Below are 15,431 nucleotides of genomic sequence, written 5' to 3' on the forward strand. Positions count from 1 at the left end.
GGGCACCACATTGCCTACCTGTCCTTACACTAACAGCACACAATCCTAGACATGTTTACTCAGAAGTAAGGTCCAAACTGTCTAAAGAGCAGATGCTTTGCATACAGAGGAAAAATCAATGAAATGATGCAAATCGTGTCATGCGCAATTAGGCCCTCAGTGGAAGATCACTCATTTTGCATGCAAGAGGTTCTAGGTTCAATCCCTGGCATCTCCAGATAGGTCTGCAACCAGTCAGGATAGACCAGGTGTGGGAAAGCTTTGACCCTCCACATGCTGCGGAACTACAACTCCCATCAGCCCTAGCAAGCATGGACAGTGGCCAGAGATGATGGGAATTGTAGTTCAGCAGCATCTGGAGGGCCAGAGGATCCCCACAGCTGGTGCAGACTGCACTGAGCGAAATGGATCATCAGTAAGGCAGCTTCCTTTGACCTTATTTCTCCTCGGTAAATGTGTTTGACTGCAGCCTAACAATCCAGACAGCTGAAAAAACCATTGTTTGCTTAGAGAAGGAGCAGCCAACTTGGTACCCTCCAGGTCTTGTGGACTCCAGTTCCCATCCGCCTGAGCCATTACAGCCAGTGGTGAAGGATGATGGGAGCTGCAGTCTGGATACCATCCTCTTGACTGCTGGACAGCATTACCTTGCCTATTTTACCCTTTCATCTTATTTTGCATGACTGATTCTGCAATTTTTACTATTCTGCATAATTTATTATGGTTCTGCCAGTTGGGGGGAGGGTCTTGGGACTTTACTGGGCACTAAAGGCAATGGGGAGAGCCAGTGTGGTGTGACAGCCAGTGTGGCACAGTGGTTAAGGTGTTGGACTACGACCTGGGAGACCAGGGTTTGAATCCCCACACAGCCATGCAGCTCCCTCGGTGACTGGGGCCAGTCACTGCCTCTCAGCCTCAGAGGAAGGCAATGGTAAACCCCCTCTGAATACAGCTTACCACGAAAACCCTATTCATAGGGTCGCCATAAGCTGGAATCGACCTGAAGGCAGTCCGTTTCATTTTCAAAGGCAATGGGTAGTCAGCTATTCCTCTAGCTTCTGAGATTTCAAAAGAAGTTTCCTCTACACTTTCAAAGATATATTCACAAGCATAAGGGCTTGAAACTTGACTCTGAAACCTGGGATTCCCAGGGGGCTGAATTCTGTGCCTTTTCTTTCTGCATTCCCATGTATTTCCAGCATATGCCCTCACTCTGCCCTGCTGCTTGGGACGAATGACCGGGCCGAAGCGTAAGGGTGGTTTCTGGTACCTTTTGGACACAGGAATTCAGAGTTCTTCTTCCATGGTCTGTTCAGCTCCTTCAAAGGGGGTTTTTCAGGACCGAGGCAGTGCAGCTGTTGACGCCGGTCTTCAAGGCTCCGCACCGTCTCGAGGGCAGGTACAGGATCTAGACAGACGGCAGAGGCCAAAAAGTGGGCATGTCAGCTTAGTAACCCCCACGCCCTGCGACTATGCCAACCTGGCAAGGCAAAGCAATGCTCAACAGTGGTCAACTTTCTGATTTTTATTTTGCTATTTAGAGAGCCAGTTCCAGGTTTGAGGAGGGCTTTGGCAAAGTGAGCTCTGGTGGGACTTACCTGGTGGTAGCGGTGGATGGCTATGACTGGCCATTTTAAATTTCCCACGATACCTCTGACAGAGCATTACTGCCTCGCATTGTGGGAAATTTATAATGGTGGCTTGCAGACCCAGGGCCAGCATCTACACCAGTGGGCCCTGACGCAGCACTGGGGCCCAGGAAGCTACCCAAGAGTCCCATGCGCTGGCCATTTACACCCTAAGGAGGCCTCTGAGCAGAGGATGAATAATTCAGCAACCATTTAAAAACCCACAACTGTTAGAGCAAAGTAAGACCCACAGGGTAAGGAGCTGAAGAGAGGTGGGGTGGGAGGTTACAGGGAGGAAAAGCACCCACACTCCTGGCACAATTTAAAACAAAACCAGATTTACCTGCTTTATAGAAAGATCTGTGCCCCATGGATTTTCAAAGCATTTAAAATGACACAACAGTCTTATAATGCAACACTGTCAATGGTTCTGCTTTGGGGGAATGCTTCCAATTTGCTTTCTGATGAAACCTAAGCGCCTGCCACAAAGCCCCCAAGCACTGCAAAGCATCCTGGATCACATCTCAAGAGTGCAAATGCTGTTCATCTGCCTGTTTTTGCCTCACAGTCACATCATGGGAATCAAAGCCTAGCTACGACAAAACAGAAAATGAAGTGGTAAACCCCGTATCGGAACTGTAATGCAAGTGGGGCTCATATAACTGAACACTCTTCTGTACAAAGATTCCCCGCATGTAGAAAACTAAAATGTCAGGGAGAAGGATTTGAGCTAGCTTTCCAAGTTTGGGGACATCAAGGAAGAGGGGGGGAGGAACATTCAGTCATGTGATTCCCCGCTCCTCAAGTGTGTAGCCCAGAAACAGCTTTCTGTGCTGTTTTATCCAGGGCAGGTCCCAGAACATGCCCTGCACACTGCAGGGGAAATCTGAGAGGTGAGTCAGCTGTCCTTCAGGGAAGTTTGTGCATCATTAACAGCCTTTTTGCTGAGGAACTCCACATAAGGCTCAGAATGGTCCAGAAGACCATTCAAAAACTACTGTCCTAACAGATACCCACCAACCAGGGATCCTGAACAGGCTGAAGGTCTCAATGTGCACAATGGTTTAGCTTGTTGACCCCTCCACCCGACCCCAAAGAAGTGGTGATGCTCATGCAAGCATTCCTCAGCACATGGAAGCATTGTGTATGCTAGTGAATGCACACACCCCACACAGCGGCGGCACTCTCTACCCTACAGGGGGATCCCACTGCATCTCATGTTACTTTCCTGTATTTAAATCATTGTTCTTCTTCTATGAAAAAAAATGCAAAACAGTTCACATAACAAGTCATAAATGAACTTATTAATGATGATGTAAATCAAGATCAGCACTAAATCACTGGGGGGGGGATGCCTTAGCCCATGTCTCTCTGTGTACAGATAGATCCACGTTGTTCTACCTTGCAAGAAGGTGGGTGGGGACGAGAGGCAGCAGCAAGGACGACTAGAGGCTTGTTACATCTGTCCAAACAGAATGACGTTTCAGCTGGCCGGAGCTTGGAAAAGTTACTTTTTTTGAATTACAACTCCCATCAGCCCAATCCAGTGGCTATGCTGGCTGGGGCTGATGGGAGTTGTAGTTCAAAAAAAAGTAACATTTCCAAGTTCTGGGCATTACCCACCCAACTTTCAAGCATGTTTTTGGAGCCCATAAGGGACAGAGACATAAAAGTGAAGATTCTCTGGAAGCCAGATTTTGAACCCAGAGCGTTTGCTCGGCTCCTGTAGAGATTGTCGCACGCACAGCCCCAAATTTACAGCAGCCGGGACTAAGTAACACACAATGCTGATGAAGCAAGGGTAGACAAGCCAGCTACTAGGAAGGCAGAGGGGTCCGACACGGCCTGCGTATCACCTTGCAAGGAACGGCAGCCCGAGAAGCCCAGTCCTGCAGCCCTTTGCAACTGCTCACTGTCTCCCAGCGATATTGCTGGACCTGCGAACGAGAAAGCCATACTAAGCAACGTCTCTTCCAGCCCAGGCTTAGAGGATTTTCCACTCTGGTTCTCTCGCTGCCGCAGGCCAGCCTCAGTTACCATCCAACGGCACGTTCTGCCGATAATGCCTGTTTACTTAGGCCGTGTCGGGCGTAGACAATAGCGGTTCCTGCAGAGGTAAGCAGGTGCATTCCAAACAGGCCATCTCCTCTCCGTCAGCAATGCGCCATCATTAGCCAGCATCTGCTCAGCGGGAGTGCTCCATTATGCCTCCCAGGGCCGATGTAATTATACATTGACATAATTAACCCAGCAAGCCCATTAGGAAGGCCAGCTAAAAAATTCATCTATAATTATTTGTTGTGTGCATGCTAATGAGTCCATCTGCACTGCCATTGTACAACACGAACAAATTAATTTACAAGACTGGATCTTTTTTAATAAGTTCAAGAAAATGGCTCCTATTGTAGTAGATTTGTGTTTTCTCATTCTCTCTCCCCTCCCTTTTCCTATTTTATTTTATTTGAGTAGGGAGGAGAATCAAAATTTCTAAGGTCAAAAATTAGGCAAACATGAGAGCAATGGGATGAAGCAAGCTTCTCTTGTTCAAACTGCAGATGAAACCAGTGATAAAATTAATCCTCAATTATTACACTAAAAACAAGGACTAGAATTACAGGCGGGGAAAGTCCAAAGGAAGCCATACTGCACTGTTCTTGTGAATGACGGCATTGAGGTATCATTTGCCATGGAATGCCTAATTGTCTGAAGGTGGCCAATTGGGGGGAAGTGGTGGAACTCAAGGAGGGAAGTAGTTTTCCTGAAAAGAACTTCATCCTGGCCACCATTTTAGGACAGGGCATGGCAACTGCTGAAATGGCACCATCATCTCTGCTTTAATCCATATCATTGGCTGTTGGAGGCAGGGAAAAATGCATACTGTGATGGGGACTTCAGGGTACAAGGTAAATTTTGCCACAAGTCAATTGGCACAGGGATGCCATTTCACAGCGGTAGCATCATTATTTTATTTTGAAAGGTGTACTTCTGCCCTCTCACAGCTGAAGGCTAGGACTGGTGAGGGCAGCTGTGAGAGAACTAGAAAAGGTCTTCAAATGCAAAGATGTATCACTGAACACTAAAGTCAGGATCATTCAGACTATGGTATTCCCGATCTCTATGTATGGATGTGAAAGTTGGACAGTGAAAACAGCAGATAAGAGAAAAATCAACTCATTTGAAATGTGGTGCTGAAGGAGAGCTTTGTGCATACTGTGGACTGCGAAAAAGACAAATAATTGGGTGTTAGAACAAATTAAAGCAAATTACCATTAGAAGCTAAAATGATGAAACTGAGGTTATCAAACTTTGGACACATCATGAGAAGACATGATTCATTAGAAAAGACAATAATGCTGGGAAAAACAGAAGGGAGTAGAAAAAGAGGAAGGCCAAACAAGAGATGGATTGATTCTATAAAAGAATCCACAGACCTGAACTCCCAAGATCTGAATAGGGTGGTTCACGACAGATGCTCTTGGAGGTCACTGATTCATAGGGTCGCCATAAGTCGTCGTCGACTTGAAGGCACATAACAACAACAAACTTCTGCCCTCTCTGAGAGGGTAAATGGTATATTTGTCTTGGGTTCACACACCACTGTCCAGACTTAACCTGAGGTGGTAGCACCTCAGATTGAAAATGAAGGTGGTTTAACAATCAAGTTTTTGTTCAAAGCCTGGATAACTAATGACTCTCTCTCTCTCTCTCTCTCTCTCTCTCTCTCTCTCTCTCACTCACTCACTCACACACACACACACACAGAGAGAGAGAGAGAGAGAGAGAGAGAGAGAGAGAGAGAGAGAGAGAGAGAGAGAGAGGTGAAAATAATAAGCAGACACTGCAGGTCAAATATCTTACCTGTACCTAGATAAGAACATTTTGCTGCCTGTGATGAAATCGTGAATGGTCCCCCCTACTCCCCAGGTTAAATTACATGGTACCCAAGGAGTTGTTATTTTGGTACTTGAGGAAGAAAATCCTACAAGTGCCTCTTCTTCTCCCTGGCAGTAAAAAATACAGTAACAAATTAAATAACTAACCATTTGCTGCCCTTTCATGGCACCCAAACCCTGCTGCCTCACTCTGCCTAATGATAGGGCTGGCTCTGTGTGTACCGTTCCACCTCAGACGTCAACTTCAGAGGGTCCACTTCTAGATGCTACCACTTTTATCACAATGTTCCAGAGAACCAATTTGCCCTGCGCAAGGACTTCACCTGTCAGTCTGTTTCTGAGTCTAATTCAAGTGCGGGTTTTGATCTTTTTCAAGCCCAAAACTACTTGAACGGCTGCCTCCTCCAATATGAATCTCCCGTCCTTTCAGATCAGCTGTGGCACCCCTCTTGTATTTGCCGTCTGAGGCATGATTGGTGGCAACGCATGAGGGGCCTTTCTCTGTGGCAGTGCCCCACCTGTGGAACTCCCTGCTGCAAGAGGTTCAGAGATCTTCCTCTTTATTTGTGCATCACCAGAAAAGGAAGGCATTTCTTTTTTAACAATCTTTTGATTCCATTGCTGCTTCATTTGGTATACTGGGTGTTAGTTTTGGCCCCTTGTTCTGCAATACTGCTATCAGATTGGTAATTGTGCATTTAATAATGAATTATCCTTATTTTTGGAGTTTGCTTTTATGTATTTTGTAAGCTACTTTGAGCAACTCCTTTTTCGGAGGGAAAAAGCAGGGAATAAAGGCTTATATAAACAAATAGCATGGGGCTAGAGGCAGAAGTAGACAGAGCGATGAATCTAGCCTTTGCAATATTTCAGCCATGGAAAAGCACCTGAGGAAGGTGCAGAGCAGGGACTGTGAGGGCTGTGACCTGCATGGGAGGGTCTCGAAGCCAGACAGAGAGGCACATATTGAAGGGCCGTTTTTGGCTCCCAGGCGAGAGGTTCCCAACTCCTGATTTCTAACCTCAGTGGGGAGACCAATGAGGTGTCCTTATCAAATGGCCACATCCCTCCTCCCAGGGGCCATAACTTAGGATCTGCTTGGCATGCAAAAGGTCCCTGGTTCCACCCCCGGCATCTCCAAGTAGGGCTGGGAGAGACTCTTGCCTGAAACTCTGGAGAGCTGCTGCCAGTTTGTGCAGACAATAGCGAGCTAGATGGATCAATGTGTCAGAATTTCTCTGTATTTAGATGTGTAGCAAAGTTGCGTAGCGCTGCAGAACGGAGAGTATTGAGCGAGCCGTGTGTGTGTGTTTGAATCTTTGCTAAGATTCTACCTTCCCTACAAATTAGTCAGACAGAGACTTTAAGCTTTAAAATAAGAAACAACTACTTTATTCTGGAAGTACATGCTTGATAGGAAAGAGTTCTATATCTAGCTAACTGGCTATGCTGGAGCAGCCTGCACTGGTCCCAGTGCTGGCCCTCATCCTGGTTGAGAGGAGAGAGAAAGAGAAGATGTGGATCATCCTGTTGCTTATCAATCTAGCAGGAAGGGAAGAGATGGCAGGATCAAAGGGATAGGTATAGCCTCAACCAGCAAGAGGTCTAGCTCTCTAGCTACCCTTATTAACCCCATTCAGCCTCCAAGTTGGAGTTGAACTTCATACATTCCAACACAATGGCCTGACTCAGAATGAGGGCACTTCCTCTGTTCCTGTCTTCTCAGGAACATCTAACTCACACTCTCAGCAGATTAGCCAGGCAGGACATTCAAGCCATACAAATCTTACTTTTGGATACACTGTGTGACATCACTGGAAAATGGTGACGTGAACGCCTGCTGGAGCACAGCACAGACATGTGGGGAGGAAAAGCCCAAGTGAGAGAGGAGAACCCGAAGGTGATACCCGGTGAAACTATTTATTCCTCAAGAGTTTTTTAAAACCCAGGCTGCTCCAGTAAGAAACCTTCCTTGGCTGTGTAGCAGGCAGATGAAGGTTTGCTCCAGCACTATCAAGCACCACCAGTTGAACGTCCGCCGGGCAAACATTTGTCGAAGGGGCAATAGCTACACAAACAAAGGGAGAGGGAGAGTGATCCTAAGAGGAAAATGGGAGCAGCTGTCATGGCAAGCAAATGTGAAAAACATACAGAAGTCCTATGAAAAAAATGGAAATGGACTCCAAGTTGATCCCGACTTATGGCGACCCTATGAATAGGGTGTTCATGGTAAGCGATATTCAGAGGGGGTCTCCCATTTCCCCCTTCTGAGGCTGAGAGGCAGTGACTGGCCCAAGGTTACCCAGTGAGTTTCATGGCTGTGTGGGGATTCGAGCCCTGGTCTCCCAGGTCGTAGTCCAACACTCTAACCACTACGCCAAACTGGAGTCTTATGGAGATCTAATTTTAAGGATTTCTGCCTGTTATACCTTATTAGACGCACAAGTAATGGCAACCGGCTAGTGACAGGATAGCAGAGGACAACGTTAAACAGGACTCCAGCCACAGCAGCAGGACCATCAACCTCCCCTCCACACATGATCACAAAACACAATTAACTCAATGGCTGCATTGGAACGCAAAGCTAAACCATGGTTTAGTGTTACATGAATGAGCCTAGTCTCTTCCTGGGCTCCCACACTCCATCCCTGGGAGGCTGCGCAGGGCGGGTGGGAGAATGGGAGCCCAGAAGGAGGCTAGGCTTGCTCATTTACCACAGGGGGCACCAACCTTTTTAGGCCACATTTGGATTTCTGAATGAGTGCCATGAGTGCCGCCCCCTCTCGAGAAACTGCATGCACACAAACTTCAATTCCTCTTGGGCTTGCAAGCTCCCCCCATGCATTCCTATGCCATCGAGCAGCTATGCACAAGGGCGGGGGGAGTTTGAGACTATGAACTCACCAGAAGGCTAGGCTCACTCACATGTCAGAAAATCTCACTTTTCCGAGAGCTCTGGGTAAAATTTGGATCCAGCAGAATTTATCTGAGTACTGAAAAGCACATCGAGCTGAAAGAGGAAGTGAGAAAGAGTGACAAGCTTCTAACTTCCTCCCTTAGTTCTATGAGCTTTTCAAGGGACAGAAAGGCAACTACTCTTACCACCTCATGAGCAGTGAGTGTGTGTGTGGGGAGGGGGCTCAAAGGGTTTGTGGGTGCCAGAGAAATACCTCAAGAACACCACTGTGCTCATGGGTGCCATGTAAGAGATGCCTGATGCACTACTAAAGCAAAATTTAGTGTTACATCCGTATGCAGCCAATAACATGATTACCAATTGCTGTAATCCACTGCACAGTCAGGCCAAGTGGATACCAACTAGTTTGTTAGGAAAAGTTTGACAATTAAACTATGGTTTATGAAGTGTCAAATGATAATCCAAAATGTAGTTTATGAAGCCTCGAACAATTGTCCAGACCAGGATTGTCCAAACCAGGCCACTAAGCGGCTTTAAGCAAATGCCAGTCTCTTGCTCCCTTCCCTGCAGTATGAAGATATCATTGGTCTACCTTACAGGGCTGTCAGCTGTTGCTGAGACCACACATGCAATGTGCTTTGAACATTCTCAAATGCTGCATAAATTCTTCAGTGGGGAAATCCGTGTGTGTATCTTGCAATGCTAACCAATCTTTTTTACTCTTCATTAAAAAGGTGAACCAACAAAGTTTCTAATGTTTTCTGTCTCACTCTGCAGAAGCGGGCATTCCCCTTCTAGCTTGCCACACATCAGCAGCTTGAAGAACCTCCGGAAAACTGGAAGGCAATAAATCCAGAGCCAATAAAAGGGCAGCTGTGTCTTTTGCCTGGCTTATGATCCACCTGTAGGACTCCCAGCTGTGGTGGGTCATCAGTGAGAGACGCCGAGCGTAGCTGGGTTTGAAGGGGGGGGGAATAAGGGACTGGATAACTTTATGGCTGTTAGTAACATTTGCAGCTATGCAAGCTAAGATAATGATATGGGTAATTAAACCTCATGCTTCAGGGTGTAAGCTGATGAGAATCCGCTGGCCAAGGAAAATCCCAAGTCTCTGCGCACCAGCTAAGACTTTGTGTATATGTTCCTTTCCCCCCCACTACTGGGGCTGTAGCAAAAGTGTTGGAGGTGAGAGGTGCTAGGTTTCCTCTCCAGTGCAATCTAGGTTCAGTCTGCAACATTTCCAGCTAAAAGGATCTCAGACAGCAGTGAGGCTGGGAAGACAAGAACACAAAGAGAGCCTAGCTGGATCAGGCCAAAGGCCTATACAGTCCACCATCTTGCTCGCTACAGTGGCCAACCAGATGGCTCCGGGAAGCCCGCAAGTAGGACTTGGAGGCAATTGTCCTCTCCTGCTGTTGCTCTCCAGCAACTGCTATCCAGTGGCATATTGTCTCTTCTGAACAAGGAGGTTCCACAAGATGGTGACGACAAAAACAGCAAAGACAATGACTACGCTACTGCTGTTAATTGATATACCACCTTTTTGGCTTAAAGGCCCCCAAAACTGTGAGCGGCATACTAAAATAAAATCTATGGTACAGTACAATAAAATGGCATAAAAAATCTTACACGGTTTTAAGACAGCAGAATCACAACGCAGGAAGACCAGGAGAAAGCCTTCCCAAGTTAGAGGACTGAAGAATGCTCTCACCAACCCTGCGCTTAGAAACATGGGACTAGAAACATGAACAAAGAATGAGAACTCCTAGTAACCTCTGTTCTTGGAGAGCCACTAGTCGTGGAGGGGACAATATGGGGTAAGTTGGCACCAATGGTCTGAACCAGTGTAAGGCATGGGTAGACAATGTGATGCTTTCCATATGTTATTGGACACCTTCAGCTCCCATCATCCCCAACCAGCCTGGCCAAAGGTGAGAGAAGCTGGTGGAGTCCAGCAACATCTAAAGGGCACCACGTGAGCTACCCCTGGTGCAGGGCAATGTCATATGCTCTATGCTGGTGAAAGAAGATGCAGTTTTGAATGATATGGAGTGACAATCTCTCTGTCTCTCGGGACTGATTGGCTGTGAGCTCAGCACTGACAAAAGGAAGTACTTGCAACACATAATGCAGACTGAACTGATGGAATTCACTGCACCAAGATACGGGGATGGCCACTGGCCTAACTATTTTTCCACCCAAATCACCCAAGATCATTTTTAAAAATTAATTTGCACCCTACCCCAGATGACCCCAAATCAGTTCCTCTTTAATTTGTTTACAGCCCAATTAATTTCCCAACAGGTCCTGCTCCAAATCAGTTCAGTTCAGTTATACTCCCCTTCATTACCTTTAAATCATCTCTAGCTAAAGCGACCTGAAATTTATTTATATAATAATAAATATATAATTTATAACTCAGATCATCCCCCACAATTCAGTTTCCCCTGAATTCATTGCCTCCTCAGAAACAATGGAGGCACTCAGAAAAAGATTTGGGCCCATGCCCCAGCAGCCCACTCCTAGCAATGCCCTGGGCACGCTAAGTGATGATGTCCACCGGTGATGCTTTTAATTTTAACTTAAACCAAAAACCCAGAGGATATCCTCTGGTTAGATACTTTATAAGAACATTAGAGAATGGTATAGAGGAGGAGGGGGAGACTATCATAGCTGTTAGTCATATTCCAAGGCTGTATACCTCAATATCAGATGCGGAGGACAAACTACAGGGGAAGACCATCCCCTTCATGCTTTTGGTTCTGTGAGTTTCCCAAAGGCAACTGGCCGGCTGTGGCTGGAAGATGAATGCTAGGCAAGGTGAGCTTTCGGTTTAATTCAACAAGGCTGTTCTTAGGTTTGGGCAATGCCTAGGACTCTGTTGCATGAAAGGAATCTTGAAGAGCAGTATCAGTCATTGACGGGAAGAAGATGGTGCTGTTGTGGGTCTGGGTCTTCACAGACTTCAGCTCAATGGCAGAGCACCTGCTTTGCATGCAGAAGCCCAAGGTTCAGTCCTCAGCATCTCCGGGTATGACCAGGAATGTCCCTCACCTGAAACCTGGGATGCTGCTGCCAGTCAGTGTTGACAAGACTGAGCTAGACAGACCAACTCTGTCTTAAGCAGCTGCCTATGTTCGTATGACCTTGAACTTGTTAAATTTGTCATTTCTCTTATGATCCCAATTCTCTCTTGGGATTTTAACTCTTCAGAATGCAGATGGGAGGTGAGTGACGAGGAGAAGAGCTGATTGGAAGCATCAGATCAAAGCCTCCTTTGATGTAGAAAGCCCGCACAAACATTTCCCCTAATGTGCTATCTTTCTGCTTACAGAGAGATGCTTCCTGGAGGGGTCCTTTCAAACAAGTGATCCCTGTGCACTCATTCTGAGATGTACAATCATACAAGAGGCATCTCTCTGTAAGATGAACACACTGTTATATCTTTTTGCCCTCCATGAGAACTACTCTCATGGTTGGGCTGATACTAGCAAACCAAGAAAAAAATAACAAAAAGTACTTTAAAGTCATATTGGCTATGGCCTGAGACCACTAACAACTAACTTACTTTGACGGCATTTGACAGAATGCTCACAAGAGAAGACCAAACTCAGCAAAATAAGTACTGTGGAAATAAACCTTGTTATTTAGATCCAGCCACTAGGAGATGCTGTTGAACATTATTTGTAATCCCCAATCTATTCTGGAAACAGTTTTTGGACAGCCAGCAAAAGGGTGTGTGTGTAATTTCCCCCCTCTCTGTTCAGCTCAGCCTTTTGGGTAATAAAGTATTGACTCTCTATGACTTCCAGGAAAACAAACAAACAAAATGTTTATTTTAAAGACAGGTAGATGAAGAAGAAAATAAAATGACTTCTGACATTGTGTTGCAAAGCAGGGGAATTGCTATGTATTCAATAGACTTGGGGTACAGGATCACGGTATAAATTTGTATAACATTTGCATATGCCATTTATATTTATATATGCAAATTTAGGTCTCTGAGCAAACATATATATATATATGAGAGAGAGAGAGATCTAGAGAGAGAGAGAGAGAGAGAGATCTATATATTTTATAGATATATTTATATATTTTATAAAAAGAGAAGGAGCAGGAGACTGAATGCCCAGCACAAAAGACTCCCTGCTACTCCTTAACAACACCCCTGTTGTGAAGACACAGACACACACAGAGCCCAGCGGACTCACATTTCAATCTCAGCCAATAGCTCATCTCTGCATATATCTGAAAGAGACCCCAAATTATGTTTTCTATTTTACTGGAATAGTGCAATTTTTTGGGGTGCTCATATGGCAATTTCTGAGGGTGGAGGTCTCTCAGATGTATTTGCTACTGTTGTTGTTGGTAGGGAGCACTTTTGAGGCTGGTCAGCCACTGGGAATCCTCTTCTGCAATAATTCAGCCAACCCAGATGCTGTTGGGATTCCAACTCTGATCAGCCCCAGCCAGCTTGCACAATGATAGGAGTTGTAGTTTAGCAACATCTGGAGGGCACGACATTGGCTACCTATAACAAGCCTTTCATGCAGCCATCTAATGCAGTCAAGCTACACGTGACAGTAAATGCCTCATTTAGAAAGCATATCCATATCGTTGGGTTTTTTAAAGTTTATTTAATAATAAGCACTAATGGGCCCTTTTTAAAAAAAAAAAGTAGCACAGGGTGGTGATGGGCAGAATTGCAGCTGGGGAGAAGGGTTAAACCTCCCTTCCCCTCCCCCCACACAGTGGTCCCAATGAATATCAGGGCCACCCAAAAAAAAAATTAAGCCAGAAGCTAAATTGCCCTGTATTTTGGCAATGATGTGATTTCTGTATTTATGCTTTTGTTTCCCACCTTTTCTCCAAGAAGCTCAAGGTGATGTACATGGCTCTTCCCCTGCCCATATTATCCTTACAACAACACCATGAGGTACGTTAGACTGAGAGATGGTGACTGGCCCAAGGTCATCCAGTGAGCTTCATGGCTGAGTGATTTGAATCCTGATCTCCAAGGTCTTAGTCCAACACCCTAACCATCACACCACATTAGAAGTAGTTCCTTCCGTCTGTCTTGACCCAACTTTGACAATCAGGGAAACTGGGTGACCAACTGAGTTCTAGGTTCAGGACAGCAGCACTCAAATTACTGGGGGTGGAGAGGACCCAGTCCCCTTAACTTACTGTTTCTAGAATGCTAAGAGGCAGAGCATAATTTGGCTAAATTTGGAAGAGGATGCAGCTTGTTAATTCCATTGAAAGCTCTGCCACCTTTCTCCCAAATGGCCCTGTGAAGGGACAATTGCAAACACACTTTGTACCCAGAAGGTCCCAGGTCCAGTCCTTGGGATCTCCACTAAAAAAGGGCCCATGTAGCACATGGTGGGAAAGAGCCTTCTCTGCCTGAGATCCTGGAGATTCATTGCCAGTCACAGTAGACAATACTGGTTTCCTGATCCATGTCGACGCCCACCAGAGCAGATAGGTGATGGCCCAAGCATAGGGGAGGCCAGTAGTCCCAGAGTTCCAGGCAGCCAGGTTCAGCACTTTGGAGAGGGACCTAGGTGTGAGTTTCAGGACCTTGTGGTTGAGCCAGATCATACAACTTGTCTCAGCAGTATACTGAGACAACCGTCAGATCTCTATAGCCTGGGCTAAATATTCATTGACGAAAGGCCTCATCCCCTGAATGCTGCATCTGCATAATTAAAGGGATAGTGTTTTCCTCTGTAGTCATTGACTTCTTCTAGCTCCTGGGGCTTCAAGCTTGTGGAGTTCTTTCCTCAGGGCTTTGCTGATCCTTCAAGGAGCCTGAGGACCAATTGTCGGTCTCCTCGGGGTTCAGGGAACGAGATGCAGGCTCCACGTGGGATGGAATGGACCAGAGAGTGGATCCATCTCCACCTCAGGCTGCTGTCATCGGAGGACTCTGCCTGGTCTGGGCCCATGACAACTGGTCAACATGGACAATGCCTCAGTAAAAGGCAGCACCTTCTTTTAGTCCTTCTCACTCTTCTGCAGTACTCAAACCTCCTAGACTCGTCATGGTTCATTATTTTACAAACCTCCTTTCTGTCTGCCTTTGTTGTCTCTTTTGATGCTAAAATCAGCCAGACAATTGCTGGGCCTGTTTTTTAAAAGATGAAGAAGCTGCCATAACAGGACCTGCACCTCTCTCTCATTTTCTTGTGCATTAATTGTCTTGTTGCACCTCTTTTGCAAGTACTTGGTGGTGTCACTAATCCTGATCTTGGGAAGCAGCAGTTTGGCAAGACCAACCTGGGCCCGGCTCACTGTCTTTCAACCTCTTGCCTGTGTCAAGAGACCTGTCACATTGCATAGCCACTCCACGTTAACAAATGCCTTCACATGCCACTTGTAGTTAATGCAGCCTGTCAACACCACACCCTAAACAATATCAGGCATTGTCAACAGTGAGCTTTTGGGAGAGGTTTCCCTCTTTAAATGTTGTATTATTCCCAACAACGCCCTCAGGGGCATGTTCATCACAAGGCACTGTTCAAACCAGAAACCCACAGCATCCTCTGTAGCCCACAGGTTCAATTAAATCAACCATAGTGGCCCCCACAAACAATTTTCTGGCAGATGCTTGTACAGGCGAAAGCACAGGATCAGAGCCCAGAGTTTGGATCAATCCTGCTTCCCCTGCTTTGCCCAATCTTTTTTCTTCTGTGTATGGGGGCAGGAACAGAATATTAGAACTTCTTTGCTGGATTGGAACAAAAGTCCATGTAATTCAACATTCTGTTCAACGGCTGTCCATAGATGCTTTTGATCACTCACAAGCAAGGCACGATGAAGACCTTCCATTACTCCCTGCCCCCAATATTTAGATTCAGAGGTATAGTGCATTTGGACATGGAAGCTCCATTTAGCAATGACATTCAACCGCTGTGATTAGATCTATCCTCCATGAATTTGTCTTATCAGTCTTAATAAATGAATATAAGTACTCCTAAGGGGATTATT

General features: G+C 46.0%; 1 protein-coding gene across 1 annotated transcript in view; it reads right to left on the reverse strand.

The window, feature by feature from the left end:
• Nucleotides 1-15,431, reverse strand: part of CUX2 (cut like homeobox 2) — a 274,563-nt gene that overhangs the window by 42,162 nt on the left and 216,970 nt on the right. Inside the window, exon 5 of the mRNA XM_061603094.1 lies at nt 1,271-1,408. Coding sequence (XP_061459078.1) covers nt 1,271-1,408 — 138 coding nt within the window. The remainder of the gene's footprint in view (nt 1-1,270; nt 1,409-15,431) is intronic.

Source organism: Rhineura floridana, chromosome 19, assembly GCF_030035675.1.
Source record: "Rhineura floridana isolate rRhiFlo1 chromosome 19, rRhiFlo1.hap2, whole genome shotgun sequence".
NCBI lineage: Eukaryota > Metazoa > Chordata > Lepidosauria > Squamata > Rhineuridae > Rhineura > Rhineura floridana.